Source organism: Lathyrus oleraceus, chromosome 7 (assembly GCF_024323335.1).
Source record: "Lathyrus oleraceus cultivar Zhongwan6 chromosome 7, CAAS_Psat_ZW6_1.0, whole genome shotgun sequence".
NCBI lineage: Eukaryota > Viridiplantae > Streptophyta > Magnoliopsida > Fabales > Fabaceae > Lathyrus > Lathyrus oleraceus.
The window spans coordinates 376,441,604-376,459,967 of record NC_066585.1 but is presented as its reverse complement, the minus strand read 5'-3'; the positions used below and the strand labels follow the sequence as shown (position 1 = coordinate 376,459,967).

At 36.6% G+C, this 18,364-nt stretch overlaps 2 protein-coding genes across 2 annotated transcripts; both read right to left on the bottom strand.

Annotated features, from left to right (window-relative positions):
* Nucleotides 1-9,833: 9,833 nt before the first annotated feature.
* LOC127103907 (uncharacterized mitochondrial protein AtMg00860-like) lies at nucleotides 9,834-10,874 on the bottom strand. The gene is made up of 3 exons (XM_051041143.1): nucleotides 10,678-10,874; nucleotides 10,518-10,587; nucleotides 9,834-10,274 (listed from the first exon to the last, which is right to left on the bottom strand). The coding sequence occupies exons 1-3, from the start codon at nucleotides 10,872-10,874 to the stop codon at nucleotides 9,834-9,836; spliced, it is 708 nt and encodes a 235-aa protein (XP_050897100.1).
* A 764-nt stretch (nucleotides 10,875-11,638) lies between these two features.
* On the bottom strand, nucleotides 11,639-12,260 carry LOC127103906 (uncharacterized). Its single transcript, XM_051041142.1, has 2 exons — nucleotides 12,011-12,260; nucleotides 11,639-11,949 (listed from the first exon to the last, which is right to left on the bottom strand). The coding sequence occupies exons 1-2, from the start codon at nucleotides 12,258-12,260 to the stop codon at nucleotides 11,639-11,641; spliced, it is 561 nt and encodes a 186-aa protein (XP_050897099.1).
* Between the last annotated feature and the right edge of the window lie 6,104 nt (nucleotides 12,261-18,364).

Sequence of the window (18,364 nt, the reverse complement as noted above, 5' to 3'; positions counted from 1 at the left end):
TCTTCAGGTTGATCGGCGTGAATGAATCCTCCACTTGTGAACAAACCTTGCTCATTAAGTGCCCCAGAACAGTAGCCAATGCCAGCCCGGGACTGGTTAACTAGGAATAAATCCATCAACAGGAATAAATCCATCAACAGGAATAAATCCATCAAAAGCACTTAGGCTGGCAAAATCCTCTCTGAATTCACAACTCCTTTGCTCAGGATGATCCATAAATCTGGCAGAGATGGCTCTGGTATAATACCGGCGAGGTGTGTCTTCAAAATAAATGAAGATCGCAGGGTCAAACCACAGGACGGGAGACCGGAACAAAACACCTGCTTATGCAAATGATGCATGAAGTGTTTATGCATATGCTTGTTTTTTATCAAAGGAACCCGAGGGTTTTATTTGCAAACTTTGAAATATTTAAGCATTTTGAACGTACATGAGAATATCTCATCAGATATATCAGGTGAAAAATTTTTTTCGGTTTTTTTCATGTTTGAAAATTTTTTGCAAATAAACTCCTTTGAGTTCCTTGAAAATTTTCTTTTTTTTGATGATATGGATGCAGATGAATGTATGAATGCATGAATGCAACAAACACACTCAAGGATCAAGCAAAGCACGCCACACAAAGGTCGTGGGAAAGCTCTATGTATCCCTAATATCAATCATCCATTTTGGTGGATTTAGGTTTTCACCTTATCGACACCCAAGTTCCATTGATATTAACGGTACATGAACCGGCTCTAACATTCTTAATATCAACCAGCCGCTTTGGTGGATTTTAGGTTTTACACCTGATCCGGGATCCATTGATATTAACAATGTTTGAACGACTCAACCACGAATCACGGGTTTGTTGAGAGTCACGAGCATGGAGTCTCGGTTAAGAACCACCCAAAGGGAGTGTACTAGGGTTTAAACCTGCCAGACATGTTCTATCAGAAGTTCCCATAATCATCGTTCCATCTTTCGAATATTATCGGAGGAACGAATACTCGTATTCCAAGAATATTCTCAAGAGAAACTCTTATGAGTGTAGTATCGCGTAACAATCGTATCAGAACTGACATCTGAACGACCTCCGCACTACGGTCCTAAAAATAGGCCAAGATGGGTTTGGTAAACTAAGGTCCTTGGCTTCTGCGGAACATGATTGAAAGAATAATGCCTAACCACAAATAACTTGTGTGACATTATTAGTTCAACATGACCTCCACCAAGTGAATGGGCTCGCAAGTCAACTGGCTAAGGACTACTCCACACCAGTCAACAAGACTATGCCATTCTCCTATCCTAGAGTGCACTCGAGTTCGGGTACAGAACTCATCTCACAGATCACCAAAGCAAACATCAATGTATATCAAGCAATTCACACATTACAATCAATACAGTTATCCCAAATTGTACAAAAATATGTCAGATAAAGAATAACAATATAGCACAACAAGGGTGAAAAGTAGGCAATACAACCAGAGATTCTCCCCAGCAGAGTCGCCATTTTTCTGTGACGGTGTATTCGTCGCTATATGATCTATCGATTAAATCATAAGCTATGAGATACATTGAAATTTTCGAGTCGCCACCGCACTTTTATTTATCCAAAGGATTGGCTAAAAAGCGAACAAAAGCCTAAGAAGTTTTACACGTAGAAAACTAATAAAAAGATCAGAGATTCTGGGTAAGGGGTAAATTACGCAATGGGAAGGTGTTAGGCACCCATCACGTCCTAGGTACTCCTAGGGAGCCCTTTTCACACTTGTTGTAAAAGATTATTATTTGTTATGACATAAAGATTGTGCAAACATGATTGGGATGATGAGAAAAAGAATATACAAGTTAGTTATTTTTGTGTTATTGGGTTATTGGGTTATTGGGTTATTGGGTTCGAACGGATGAACCCGTTGCCTACGTACCTTCCATCAAAGGTAAGGATCAGAACGCCGTAGTTCGGCTAAAAGATTTCCAAAAGTTGGTGGATTCAGTTTTAAACACAAGCACTGAGGCTTTTCATTATCAATGGGAGAACACTCGACCAAAAACAACATCCACCATGCGAGGATAGCTTCGACGTACTAGAGGGGTTAGCCCTGTTTGAAGTACGGAAGTCTTACTGTCGACTCACTAAGGATAGGCAAGATTTACATCAACCACAAAGATAATTGAAACCTATGGCTAATGCATGAAAAGATTAATAATGGACAAAGCCAAAACAAGTGAATGAGTGAAGTTAATTGATTGTGATTATGAAAGTGAAGTCAAAGTATGATTAAGATTGATTTGAAAGAAGTATTATGAAAATGGAGTTTGAAAAAAAGTCAAGGACTTGGAGTCCAGGTTTTTAGTTTGAAAACATGAAAATGTTTGCACAACACTTATGTCAAGTTGAAAAGGTAAAGTGTGAAAAGGTTTAGGACATAATGGATGATGAATGGATGAAGATGGATAGTAAAACTTCTTAGAAGGTTCACTTCTTGAGATCATATGGGAGATGATTCAAGTGTGTCCTTTGGAATAGCAATTAATAATAACAAACAAGCAAAGCAAGAGAAAAGCGGATATCGGATGCCAATCACTGGTCTTATACCAATCTCCTAAAACAAAATGGGATATCAGATGCCACTCAATGGTCTTACACTAATCTCCTCAAACAAAGAAATAAAAGGCGGATACCGGATACCAATAGATGGATTTACACCAGTCTCCTAAAACAGAAACAGGATATCAGATGCCACTCAATGGTCTTACACTAATCTCCTCAAAAGAAAACAAAGGAATGAAAATATGGAAAGTCAACTGCCAATCTATCTGGACTTAGGTTAACTCCACAGATGCTCATAGGAATACCAATGCCACGTTACAGGGACTTACAATGGATCCTCACATACAAGAACAAAAGCAACAATATGATCACAGGAATGCAAATGCCAACTTACAGGGACTTATAATTGCAACCTCTCACACAAACAGATGAACAAACTATGATCACAGGAAAGCAGATGCCAACTTACAGGGACTTATAACTGTATCCTCACATACAAACAAATTAGGATCACAGGAAAGCAAATGCCAACTAGCAGGGACTTACAGTTGCAACCTCACATAAACAAACAAAAGCAAGACATGGATGTCAGATGCCAATCTGTCTGGACTTACTCTAACATACACAGTATGATCCTAGGAATACAAATGCCAACTTGCAGGGACTTACAGTTGTATCCTCACATACAAAGCATCAAGCAAAGATAAGATGAGTGGCCAAGGTGATGGTCTTATACTCACTTCCATGTCATAGGAGCAAATGCCAAAGCAATGGACTTACAATTGTCCTCAATGGGCAAACAACAATGATAGCATCACAAAACAAATGAGATGATCATGCACTAATGGCAATTGATGATGATAAATGCATAGCATACGGGCAAACAAGTGCATATGAAGCAAACAGTCAATCAATGAATAACAAACAGCACACTCTATAGCCAAACAATGGGGGGCTCACACAAGAGGGTTTGACTTTGAAAGTCCACTGTAATAGGTGAAGGTCGCTCTTAACCTGGCCATTGAGGGGCTCAGGTGAAGCAGATGAAAAGGAGATGAGGGGTGTGCCTCATTGCTTCTATCTCAGATCAGAGAGAGCATCAAAGAAAGTGTGGGAGTTCAGAAAGTAGGAACTCTCTCCACATTATTGACTCGATTAGATCTTGGGTATTTATCTCATTGCTTCAACCATGTGATGGGAGCAAAGAGAGGACACACTGAATAGTGGGGGATAGATTACTTATCCCTACCTTCCACCAATTGCCTTACTTGAAGGACTTTTCCTGCTTGGGACAAATATAAACAAACACAGGCATTGCCTCTTAAGGAGGACTTCAGACAGTTTGCCCGGTCAAATAACAGACCGGGTCTCCAGACTACATGAAGAAGAAGTGTTTATACCTCAAAGCAAATGCTAAATAGCAAAGCAAGCAAGCAAGTTCAAAGAACTTAGGCAACTAAAGTACCTGAAAAAGTCAAACTAGTTAGTAAACAGCTCAACAGTTAAAATCAAAAGGAAATAACCCAATAGTCAACCACAGAGGGACCAATTGTGCAAGGCACAAAGACTCAAGCATATGAGTCACCTACAAAACAAAGGTTAGCACATTCAACAATCAAACTAAAACACATTTGAATGATCCTCAAGGCATTGGTGCTTAACCTGAAACAGATGAACTCAACATAAGCTTAGAAGACCACTAGGACTAGCCTAGGGTCAAAGATGAAAGAAAAAGTCAAGGCAGCAAGGAAAAGTCAACCCAAACCAAGTCTAAACATTCAAGAAGCATTCTCAATTGGATTCATAATTATATCATGCATCATGGTCATTTCATATGCAAAAGGATGCAAAGCATGGCAAGAGAAGCATACAAAAGTCAACAGCAAAGACTTCTTTCAAAAGTCAACTCAAACAATCTCAAAAATTATGAAATAAATCACACTCAATCCTAACATCTAACATGGTATACATGTAAAATTTCAAGGCATTTGGATGAGAGGAAGGCAGTCAAGTAAAATCATGAAGTCAAACCAAATTCAAGTAAGCATGATGAAAGTCAACAAGCATGGGTCAACTTCAAAAAAATCATATCAATTTGAAAACAGAAGAGAAATGAATGAGATTAACACCAATGCAAAGCTCAAAGAGTCTAGTTATCACATATGAAATTTCATGGTCATACAATAAGATTTGAGAATTTCACAAAAGATTTGGCAACATGTATCACATAAAGTCAACAAATGACTAAGCATGGAAGAAAATTCTCAAATAAATGGAAAACAGCATGATTAATTCCAAGAAAATTCATACATAAACTAGACATGTAAAGGATCATTCATGCAAAATTTGAGGTCATTTGAATAAGAGGAAGCATGTGAACAAAAATTGGGAAAATGCATGATCATGGTATAGCACCAAATGTAACACATAACTTCAGAAAATCATAACTCTCAATCCACAAATGATAAATGCACAAACCTTATATGGAAATGAAGGTCAATGTGTCTAGTTTCACCACAAAAAATTTCAAGCTCATTGGATACAACATGAGTATTTCACAAAAGGAATGGCTCAATGTGTCATTTATGCACACATGTGAAGAAAATAATTATCATTTAAAATCCAGCCACTGAAAAATTAATTAAAATTCACCATAAAATAGTAGACTCAATTGTGATCATGATGGAAAAAATTTCATAATTTTTGGATGAAATTTGAATTAAAAAAGAATTGTTTAAGTTGAGTGAAATAATGAAGCAAGATGAACAAAATGGCATGGCAATGGGGTCAACATGAAGTCAACGGTGGCAGTCTTGTAATTCCGGGCTCACTTACTGAAACTATGCGTTTTGGCAAGGCAAAACGAAATGTTCTGATTGGCTCCCAGCCAATAGAACAGTAATTTGGCCAATGGTTCAAAATCTGAGTTTTCACATAAACCCTTAGGGTTTCTAACAGTATTTTCTCATGGTATCATGTTCAGCTTCATCAATCAATCAAAACCAACAACAAATGCACAGCAACAACTAAACATGGTATTGGCATTTCCAAGTTCATACACAATTCGACCAGCATACAACAATCATCATGCAATCAACATGCAAACATAACCAATCATAATCAACTCAAAGCATGTGGAATTTCTGTTTTAGCTGGAAAATAACAAGGTTCAACAGCATAGCAGTAACATTCATCATCATGTAACCAAACGAAATGAACAACAGCATTCAACACAAACAAACATAACATGAATCAAGGTGGATTTCTGGACATGGCAGGTTTGAACAACAGCAAGGTTTTAGCAGCATCTTCATATTCATCATCCATGTTCATCATCATATCGAAATTAAACAACCGCATGGAAACCACAAATGCAACACAACCGTGATGCTCATATAACAAACAGCAATCAACATACATGAGCTAGTTTTCTGGAAAAACAACAGGATTTATCATGGCAAGTTTCAGCAGCATGGTTCATGGGGTTTCAAACAGCAGCAGGGTTTCTTAAGGGTTTATGTAGCTGGGCATCATGAACATCAACATCATTCGACCAAACAAACAGACAACAGCATGTAAGATCAATCATGGCACGAAACATCATCATTGGGCATACAATAACCAACATTAGAACAAGCATACTCATGGAGAAATCTGGGGAGAGTTCTGTTCTATGGTTTTAGAAACAACAGCAGACAACCAACATCATCATGTAATCATCATAATAAAATCCGACAGCATTCCACATACAGCATGGCAAATAGCAATTATGCAACACCAACCAATAAACAAAACAAAACATAAATCATGGGAAATCTGGACAGAACTGGGTTGTAGCAGCAGTAACACACATTCATCATGGAATTTCAACAAAACCCAGAAAGTTTGAACAAGCATATCATCAGTATCATCAAGCATCGAACAACAAGAATATAATGTCCAAATTCATTAAATCAACTCCAGCAATGCAAATCGACCAAAAGTTCATTTGTAACAAAAAAAGAAAAGCAGATTTCTCCATCAAGAGAACACCATTTCAAGCAAACTTTACTTCCTTAGAATCAGCATAAGATGATCTTTCATGAACATATCATGGCATGGCATATAATGGAAGTCGATTCACTTACTTGTTTTTGAAGAAAATATGAAACAGTGGTGTATTGATGATTTAAGCTCAAACAGTTGTCAATGATGGTTGGTAGTGATGAAGGCTTGAAGGAAATTGACTTAACCAGTTCAAATTCAGCTCGAGCTCGCAAATGCCATGGCTGATGCTTTGAGAAAACAGAGCTCCAAGATGGAATCCCAGCTGGTGAAGGAGGCTGTAACAAGGCTCCAAATGATGTTTGGATGATGAAGGATGCAAGGGTTCTTTGATTTCTTTGAATGGTTTCTGCAGAAAATATTGTTTTGCAAAAATGCACAATGAGGGAATGAGAGGATTTTTTTGGTCGTGTGGCTGTCAAGCTAGGGTTGCAATCAGCAGAGGCAAGGCTTTATGTAGTCTGTTTAAGCTCCTTTAATCAATTGGTAAGCTGGTTTATGCTTAATGATTCAAATTGGCAATTTTGCTAATTGTGTGCACAAGTGAAAAGGAGGTGTGTTTGTGGTCGAGTGGGCTGGAAAGGCTGCAGAAGGACATTCCAATTGCTGCTTGTGGTCTGCACAGAAAATGATGTACCTTGCTTTTACTTAATGACCAATTGTACAATTTGCCAACTTTGAATTTTTGTCCAAAATGGTAGTGTAATGGTGTTATGAACATGCTTTTAAGCTTGGAGCAAATCACAAATGACATATGAAACATCTCCCAATTGGCCAATTGGTGAAAAAAGTCTTAATTCAAAAAGTCAAAGTTTGGTCAAACTTTGATTTTAAATGCAAAAGGTCCAAAAATGCCATTTTGAATGGTAAGGTTTTAGGTCATGAAATTTATATTTTTGGAAAGAGGATGAAAAATGTGGCTTGTAGGAAAAAACCCCACCAAATTTGGCCTTATGGTTTGAGAGATATGGCTTGTTGAAGTTCAAAAATTGATGAAAATGATTTGATCATATCTTGACAACCACACATGGGATTTGAGAGTTCTTGGACTTTTTGAAAATGGGAGAACAAGATCTTCAACTTTCATGTTGGGCAAAAATTCATTTGAAGCTTGTATCATGATGTAAGTTTAAGATCAAGAAGTTTCCATTTCTGGCAGTTGAAATTACAGGTCCACTTTCTATTTCTGGAAAATTTCTGATTTGACTTGATTTTCTTCCATGATGAGGCTTGGCATGATATATGAGGCTTATACAAGCATGAATGAACTCCTTCAGATCAATTCTATTCATTAGATCACTGATTAAATCAACTGTTGACCAAGTTTGACTTTTCTAGGGTTTTGGATGACTGATGCATTTCTGATGAATTCCAAACCCTAAATCCTTGAGAACTTGATTTCAAATGATGTCCCAAGTAGTATGAACTCTTGATTATTGATCATGGTGCCCGAATTCTGCAAGAATGGCCACCATCCATTGCTTTGACTGACTGTTGACTGACTTTGACCTGATTGCTGATGATTGCTTCCACTGCAAGCAACAAGGTTAGACTGACAATATTTTTGTACTTTTTGAATGATAAACATATGAAAGGCAGAGATATACAAATGCAAAGTATGCTTGGTGATCAAGAAACAAATCTACAAGGCAATCTATCCACTAAGGGGAAAGCAAAAGCATGCATTGATCCTTGAGGCCATGACATGAATGATATGGGCCATGAGGGATCTTAGGGCCCAAAATTGGGGTCTTACACAACTTACGGGACTTCAATTCTCTACCAACACCCGTTACCGGAGTAACTCTTAAAAACACATGATCATCTACCTCAAACTCAAGCTCTTTCCTTCTCTTGTCATGGTAACTATTCTGACGAATCTGAGAAACCTTCATCTTCTCTATGGTCATTTTAATCTTATCAACAGTTTGTTGAACTATCTCAGGTCCAACCACATCACTCTCTCCAGATTCGTACCAACAAAAAGGCGTCATACACCTTCTACCATACAAAGCTTCAAACAGAGCCATACCAATACTCGAATGAAAACTATTATTGTAGGTAAACTCAATCAAAGGCAAATAATTATCCCAAGCACCTCCCTGTTCCAAAACACAAGCTCTCAAAAGATCCTCAAGCGACTCAATCATCCTCTCAGTCTGACCATCTGTCTGTAGATGATAAGCATAACCAAACACAACTTTGTACCCAAAAAACGTTGCAAACCTTCCTAAAATCTCTAAGTAAACCTCACATCCCTATCTGACACAATGCTAGACAGAATACCATGCAAACTGACAATTTTCTCAATATACAGCTTTGTAAGCCTCTCCATCGGATAATCCATTCTAATCAGAATAAAGTGAGCAGATTTCGTCAACCTGTCCACAATAACCCAAATAGCTTCACAATTACTCGGAGTCCTAGGTAAACCAGAAACAAAATCCATATAAATACTATTCCATTTCCATTCAGGAATAGATAACGGTTGTAACAAACTAGACGATTTCTGATGCTCAATCTTCGATTTCTGACAAATCAAACACGAATACACAAATTCCGCAATCTCTTTCTTCATACCAGGCCACCAAAACAATTTATCAAATCTTGATACATCTTAGTAGCACCAGGATGAATACTCAAACCACTATGATGTCCTTCATCAAGAATCCTCTTTCTCAAATCCGAAACATCGGGAACACAAACTCTATCATGACACCTCATGATACCATTCTCATCAATCCAAAAATCATCGCCTTTACCTTGATTGATCAACATCAATCGATCTACCAAAACCAAAATTAGATTTCTGACCTTCTCGAATCTCATCCAAAATTCCACCAGTAAGCTTCACTCCAAAATAAGTCTCTTCACAAACCAAACTCATATCTCGAAATTGTTCAAGTAAATCCAATTCTCGCACCATCAACATCGACATATGCAAAGATTTTCTACTCAAAGTGTCAGCTACAACATTCGCTTTGCCAGGATGGTAATTCAAACCAAAATCATAATCCCTCAAGAATTCCAACCATCTCCTTTACCTTATATTCAACTCTTTCTGATCAAACAAATACTTCAAACTCTTGTGATCACTAAACACATCGAATCTCGACCCAAACAAATAATGTCTCAAAATCTTCAAAACAAACACAACAACAGCTAATTCCAAATCATGAGTCGGATAATTCCTCTCATGCACTCTGAGTTGCCTTGAAGCATAAGCTACAACTTGTTGATTCTGCATTAACATACCTCATAAACCCATCAAAGAAGCATCACAATACACAATAAATGGTTCTGATGGATTCAGTAAAATCAAAATAGGAGCAGTAGTCAATCTCCTCTTCAGCTCTTGAAAACTAGCTTCACACCGTGCAGTCCAAATGAAAGCTTGACCTTTCCTAGTCAACTGCGTTAACAACAAAGATAACTTGGAAAATCCTTCAATATACTTTCGATAATAACTTGCCAAACCAAGAAAACTATGAATCTCAGACACAGATTTTGGCGCTTCCCATTGAGATATAGCCTCAACCTTAGAAGGATCAACCGAAATACCACCACTAGAGATCACATGGCCAAGGAAACTCACTTCCTTCAACCAAAACTCGCACTTCAAAAGTTTAGCAAACAACTGCTTCTCTTTCAATACAGATAAAACAATCCTCAAATGCTCAACATGATCCTCTTCACTCTTCAAATAGATCAAAATATCATCGATAAACACAACAACAAACTTATCGAGATATTTATGAAAAATCTGATTCATGTACTCCATAAATACACTAGGTTCATTCGTCACACCGAAAGGCATCACCGAATACTCATAGTGTCCATACCTTGTTCTAAAAGCAATTTTCTGAATATCTTCAGCTTTCACACGGATCTGATGATACCCAGACCATAAATCATTATTGCTAAACACACAAGCACCAACCAACTGATCCATCAAATAATCAATCCTCATAAGCAAATACTTATTCTTGATAATAACCTTATTCAGTTGTCTGTAATCCACACACAACCTCATAGTACATTCTTTCTTCTTAACTAACAAGATAGGTGCACCCCACAGTGACACACTCAGACGAATAAACCTCTTATCAAGCAAATCCTCTAATTGACTCTTCAACTCTTTCAACTCAGATGGTGACATTCGATACGGAGCCATCGATACCGGACTAGCACCAGGAATCAAATCAATCGTGAACTTAACTTCACGTTCAGGCGGAAAATCTCTAACCTCATTAGAAAACACTTCAGGAAAATCACAAACAACTGGAAATTCACCCATTGTTCCATTTTCACTAAGCTTCAAACTTGCCACCAACATAAACACTTCAGCACCATCTCACACAGATTCATTCACTTGTTAAGTAGACAAGAATAAATCACCTTCCTTCTCTGGCTCAAGAAAAAGAACAGCTTTCGCAAAATAATTGATATAGGCATGGTTGGCCCTCAACTAGTCCATTCCCAAAATAACATCAAGTTGACTCAATGGAAGGCACACTAAATCAACTTCAAAGTCTTTATCACAAATATTCAACGGACATTTTAAACAAACAGATGAAGTAGTCACTGAACCCATAGCCGGAGTATCAATAACCATGCTTCCACGCATAACAGATAATTCAAGATTCAATCTCTTAGCACAATCCAAAGAAATAAAAGAATGCGTCGCACCGGTATCAATAATAGCAATCAAAGGCATATTATTAATAAAGCATGTACCTCGAATTAATCTCTCCTCAACAGAAGTATCAACACCGGACAATGCAAACACTTTCCCTTTGGCTTGCTCCTTCTTCGGCTTGTTGCACTTGGTACTAATGTGCCCTTGCCACAATTGTAGCAAATCACATTCGAACCAACTCTGTAATCAAAAGATTTATGACCTTGCTTACCACACTTGAAACAAGTCACATCGCCCTTAGGACACTCGGGAGCACGATGTCCTTCAACACCACATCTGAAGCACTTGACAGAAGTGTGAGACCCTCCCCCACTCTGCTTCTTTCCATCACCAACATTCTTCTTACCATCATACGGCTTCCCTCAGAATTTCCCTTTTCCTTTCTTATCATGCAAGGACTTGTAATGAGCAACACTCTCACGGCTATCCTCATCATAGATCATACTCTTATTAACCAACTCAGAAAATCTTGTAATTTGTTGGTAACCCTTTTCCTTCTTGATATCAGGTCTCAATCCATTCATAAACTTAAGACACTTGGATCTCTCAGCATTAGCAGTATTGTAATGGGGACAAAATTTGACCAACTCCTTAAACTTTGCAGCATACTCAACTACGGTACCATTACCTTGCTTCAACTCAAGGAATTCAATTTCCTTCTTACCACGAACATCTTTTGGAAAATACTTCTCCAGAAAAGCATCACGGAAAAGTTCCCCAAGTCACTTCAATGCCATCCTCATCAAATATCTTAATAGTGTTGCGCCACCAGTCCTCAGCTTCTTTCTCAAGCATATGAGTGCCAAATTGCACCTTCTGCGCATCTGAACAATTCATAACTCGAAATATTTTCTCAATCGCCTTCAAGCACTCTTGAGCTTTGTCAGGTTCATAAACTCCTCCAAAAGATGGCGGATTGTTCCTCTGGAACTTCCCCAAAGCACGAAACTCATCAGCATCATACTCCTGATCACCAGCATTCATTTGTGGAATGGCACCAGCCAACAGGGTCTATGCCGCCACAAGCGCATCATCATTCCTTCCAGCAACCATCTTCCTGCTACACCAACCAAACAACCATAATAACAAGGATTGTTAACCAAACCATATCGATTATGTCGTACACAAAAATCAGATACAACAAAATCAAACAAATTCATAACCTGGTCGAACGACCAACTAGGCCCTGATACCACTAATGTAACACCCCCCAAACTACTACTACTCAAATACAACATACAATTGCATAATCAGAGTAAATTAAAGCATGCATACATGAGGGCATCACATTTACTTCTGCCAGAAATAACACATGCCATGGTCACATAGAAGTAACACAAATTATAAATCAAAACCAAATAACCAACATGCAAACTCACACAGAGGAATAACATCTCTAGTCATAAATGGTAAATAATGATGATTCCCATAAATCATCTACTATAAAATATCATTTTGGGCTCTAAGGCCACTCAACATCAAAACCAACATGTCCAAATAACAAGATAAAAGAGAGCACAACAATATCTCTCAACATCAAAACAAATATAAATAATCCCATAAACCCAAGTGTTACATGACCAGAGCACTATAGACTACCTAGTCAAAACACAACAAGAACTAGCCTCTGAAACTAATCCTTGTACGAAGCACCACTATCTCTGGTACCTGAGCGATGTCGCAATAGAACATCATTCCAACAGAAGGGTGAGAATTCAAATCATTATAGAAAAACATAATAATATGAAATGTATAACAAACATACATATATTATTAGAATTCGTCACGCTTCATACAAACATGCATCATATCACCTTATTAAAGAATCACATGTTTACCTTCACACGACATGGCTCAACAATCCACAAGTATTCATTTATAAATACTAAACGATGTACAAAAGTCATATTTCACAACATATCGATTTCATTTACATATTATCATCCATCATCATTTACAAATCATCATCAAATATGTTTCACATGATTCCATAATATATACAAGTCATCATTTCATCACATATGGCATAAATATGCACACATATCACAAAAATAACACATCAATAATTCATATCAAATTGATCACCTAAAATACACGTATATGCATATCTACCAAAATCATATACACACAATCATATCACATAATCACACAAACAACAATTCACACTGACACGTGGGACTCAATGTGTGACTCAATCCGATATGCATATGGATCCCATCTGTTATCATTTCCGGCTTTTCGAGCGTCTCTCAAATAGACTAGATAACCACCTCTGAATCTCGATTTGGCCTTAAGCTTTCAAACCCCATTCGGCGTTAGGTTTGGGACAAGCAAATAATCTATACGAGATTACCCAACATTGCCTCTTTCATAGACTCATACTAGTGTAAGTGTGCAACAACAACAAGACTCATGCAATTAAGACGGCCACAACCCCTTAATCATACATAAGCATACCACATCCAACATTTGCACAACATACACCTAACATGACTTCAATCCCAAACAATACATCAACTAGAATTCATCATCTCATCACAACATATTAGCATAAAGCAAACAAGTCAATTCATGTTATTCATCAAATTCACCAATTCACATCATCACATAAATAATTTCAATTATTATGTTTCTTCACAAAATCCATCTAAAAACCATCCAATACATGCCAAACAATAGAAAACATGTCATTCACATTCACCACACATACAACATACATCCATATTAGGATTCTTTTGATAAAATATTAATCTATTGTTATCAAAATAAATATCACGTTATAGGTAATATTCTTAGTTTGGTAACGGTCCAAACGATATCTCAAACGGAGTTACGGTTCAAAAGTTATTGAATTTATAAGTTTTTCAAAATGTTGTCAAAACCAAAAAAATTATTGTTGCGAAAATGCTGTCAAAAACCAGAAAAACTGCCGTTGCGAAAATGCTGTTGTCCAGCATAAATTTTCATCATAAAACCACATTAATCCAGTATTTTTCATGAAATAAATAGTTATACAACTTATATATATATCATATAGCAACTATTAGGATCATATAAACAAGATTCTAAGCTCCACTAATTTTCACCAAAATCTCAAATCAACCATTTTCAAGTGAAACTCAAACATGCAATTATACGCCAAATCGTGTTCTATACACATACCCATTCATGGAATTTAAAATAGAAACATCATAGCATAACATAAACATCAATTTCATGGATTAAAACATAAACACATGTTAGGGTTTCTCAAAAATCAAAATCCTTAAATCCTAAGTTCATGATATCTAACCCACATAGATTATGTTTACCCATAACCACTTGAAATCCCATCCTTACTTTAGTATAGATGAAATCTCCAGGTCATTCTTCTTCTAGTTTCCTCTTCTCCTCTTTCTCTTCTCTTTTCTTCTATTCTCTCTTCTTCTCTTGTTTTACAAAACTAACTCTAATCTCTAAATCTCTTACTATTTTTTAACTCATAATGGGATTAACCCACTTATCCACCCATTCTAATTAATTAGGCTCATTACTAGACAATTGTTATTTCTACTCATAAAATTCAATTATTCAAATAACACATATATTCAAATAATTGAAATAATCACCCGAACACATATTTAATTAATTATCACACCAAATAAAGATTAATTAAAATAAACACCTAATAAATAAATATGGAAATTAAATCGGGGTGTTACAGTTACAAACTCTTTTTAAAGAGCGTCAGAACCTGGTTAAAACCTTAAAACCTGGTTGAATCAATTATGGAGTTCACATTTCTTTAGAACTTGATGTATGGTTATGCCTGGTTGAAAGTCTTTCTCAACCGGTGAAGTTAAAACTTCAGACTCATATTGTAAACCATTTCTTTAGAAACTGGTAACTAAAGAGCTTCTGATGCTCTTGACTTTCCTTGGAAAAAAATATTAACAAACTATTCTTCGAAGTAGTTGTTAGCAAAAACATTTAAAAATGTTTAGGTTCTGATTCGCGAACATAGGTATATCAAAATCAATCACGTTTCTTTCCTTTTGTCATTGATAAAAAAAATATAGACAAAATAAAATAAGGAAACAACAAAACTTTATTAATACCAAAATGCCAAAAGGCACAACAGTACAAAAGTTTGCAAAACAGATACAAAATCTTAGACAAAATAACCCAAAAGTGCATAAATTATTTTTAAAAAACTAAGGGTATGTTTAGATTGATGGAATGGAATAAATTTAAATTTCTTTGTTTGGATTAATTAAAAACAGATGGAATAGAGCGGAACCGAATCGAATGTATTACATCCCATTCCATCACTTTCCATCACTTTTTGTACCCTCCAATTTGGGAGGAATGATAAAATTGCTCTCTTCCGTCACAAAATACCCAAACAATGGAATGGTATTTTTATTCCATTCTGCTCCGGTTCGCTCCATTCCACTTTGTTCCGCTCCTTTCCTCTCTGTTTGTTTTATCGTATCCAAACATAGCCTAAGGATTCTATGGAGGAGAAGGAGGCGACAATATGGAGAGAATCATTTCGAACAGAATATCCTGCCTATCCAAGAGTTGTATGACAAAGGCACTTTCTTCCTTCATCTCAGCGAGAGTCTTCACAATCACTTCAGGAATTATCCCAGAAGAACTTCCAATAACATTTTGATTCTCAGAAACAACAAATTGTTGTTCTGGCATATTGTCTTGAGCTTGTTGTTGATATTCAGACACAACTTGCTTTCCTTTGTCTAGTTGAGTAGAAGTATCTTCCATGATAGCATAGTCCAGAATCTTCCTCAATTGATTTTGTTGTTGTTTCTTTTCAGCCATTGTAGAAGATGAACAGTTGCAGGAGATGAACAGTTGTAGAGAGAGAGCTTGGCGGTTTGAAAGAGAAAAAAGTGTGAGAATATTGTAAGCGTAGTCCAGAATGTGAGTGAAGTGGGTTTATATAAATATTTTAGTAATGATGAAAACAAGATATACACCATCATAGGGGGAAACGTAAAAGTTTTAACCTAGTTCTAATAAGGAGAAACCCAATGTGTCACGCCATCATCACACATGCTTAGAAATTAGGGCAACTTTCACCACTAAGAACCACATGATATCAAACGAAATGACAACCGTTAAATGGAATAACTGTTCAGAATCAAGAAGACAAATCGATAAGATTGCTTCTGATCACAATCTTTCTGATTCATGAAACTTCCTCACTTCAGAAAGCTCATGTCTCACAATCAAACAACACTAAATTCTCATAACCTAATTAAGAGTTTAGGAAGCTTAACATTCTAATAACATCTTTTCATTCTGGACAAGAGTCCGTATATAATATTTTCAGAATGAAAACAAATCTATCCTCAGCAAGGGGTTTTGTAAAGATATCAACCCATTGATGGATTTAATAAAGTCCATCATACGATCTTTCCAGTAGTCATAGTTGGTTCCATCCAGAATGGATGGTCTGTTCATAAATCCCCATTCCTTGTCCATTGTACCAGAAAGTATCTTCCCTGAATCTCACCCAGACATAGACCAGGATGCCTACTCTGATACCAATTGAAATTCTGGTATGTAGATATGAGATGTTCTAAGAGATGTCAAGACACTGATATCTGATCAAGACAGAATGGCAATATAACATATAGTTAAGAGTAGAGAAAATAACATAACACACAGAGTTGTTAACCCAATTTGGTGTATAACAACACCTACATCCGGGGGCTACTAAGCCAGGGAGGAAATCCACTAAATAATATCAATTTGTAGACCTTCGGCAAACTATCTCCAGTTTACAAACTACTCCCTAATGACTACCCTTGCTTAACTTCTACCTAAGACTCACCTAGGTATGAGACCCCTTTCAATTCCCTTTCAATCACAATAGTGATGAAACAATACTATTTTAAAAGTTTCAAAAGTTACACTACAACGACACACAATAACTCAATTCTTAAAAGCTTAAGAGTGATTGACAGAACTTACAACTCAATAGAGACAATGTTACTTTTATACCAAGGTCATATTAGAGAGGCTCACAATTAACATGAACACACAAACCCTAAAAACTCAGTGAAACAATATTTGATCCGTCGTCCAATTAGGTTTGTGGCATTCTATTTATAACCATAGTCTTAACTGGATTTGGGCTTCAAAAATGCAGCAAGGCAGCTGCTAAAAGTCTGTAGAATAATTTGCATAAAAATAAGTCTTCAATCAAGGGTTTCCTAAAATGTCTCAACATTTAGAAAAACATAATAACTTTAAACTCAAACAGAATCTCTGATTCCTCAATCTTTGACGCCACATAGGATTACTTAATATTCTCAGAATATTCAGTAATCTGATAATCAAACAAACTGTTACCAAGATGTAAACTTGTAACAGACAAGATGTTGGATCCTCGTGTTAGGACATTTTGTTCAACATGTTGTTGCTAAGTTAGTTTTACCAAAATTACTACCAATCACAAATACGGAGAATTAACAATCTCCCCCTTTGGCAAATTTTGGCTAAAATAACTAAATAACCCTTGCACACAAGCACCACAATCCAGGTTACAACAAAACTACATAGGTTTCAAATAAAATCAAACACACACAAATATGAGGAATCATGCATTTACATAATAGACATGTTGGGTACTTCCCCTGTCATACATAATCAGGACTCTCCCTCAATGGAACATCCAAAATAATATGAATTATCCAAGTTCAAACAATAGAGGCATATGCAGCAGAAGAAAAAATAAGCCTCACAAATAAAGAAACTCTCAGAAAAATTGATGTCATGACATCATGTTCGACATCTCTTCACAACAGTCCAAATGTTCAAGAATAGGAACTCCCCCTCAAAAGCAGCCAACAGTTAGTGGTTAGTGGTTAGAGCACATATACATTACTCCCCCTTTTTAGCCATAATGTGACAAAGGTAAGCAGCTAATCAAAACATAGACACCACATAACCACATTAGCACAAAACGTTAAGTAGCACAAACAAAAGCACACACAAGGGTGCTTGAAATCCTAGTCAGAGAACACAAAAAAACACTACAATCAGATATCTTTCTGACTATCTGAGTCTGCAGTAGCACA

What these genes read in the sequence shown, in the direction of transcription:
- LOC127103907 (XM_051041143.1), bottom strand. Translation starts at nt 10,874, where the DNA reads ATGGGTGAATTTCCAGTTGTTTGTGATTTTCCTGAAGTGTTTTCTAAT. An exon ending in GAGGATTTGCTTGATAAGAG is followed by an intron (nt 10,588 to 10,677) that starts GTTTATTCGTCT and finishes TGTGGATTACAG; the next exon opens with ACAACTGAATAAGGTTATTA. An exon ending in ATTATTTGATGGATCAGTTG is followed by an intron (nt 10,275 to 10,517) that starts GTTGGTGCTTGT and finishes ATCTATTTGAAG; the next exon opens with AGTGAAGAGGATCATGTTGA.
- LOC127103906 (XM_051041142.1), bottom strand. Translation starts at nt 12,260, where the DNA reads ATGAATGCTGGTGATCAGGAGTATGATGCTGATGAGTTTCGTGCTTTG. An exon ending in TAAGATATTTGATGAGGATG is followed by an intron (nt 11,950 to 12,010) that starts GCATTGAAGTGA and finishes ATTTTCCAAAAG; the next exon opens with ATGTTCGTGGTAAGAAGGAA.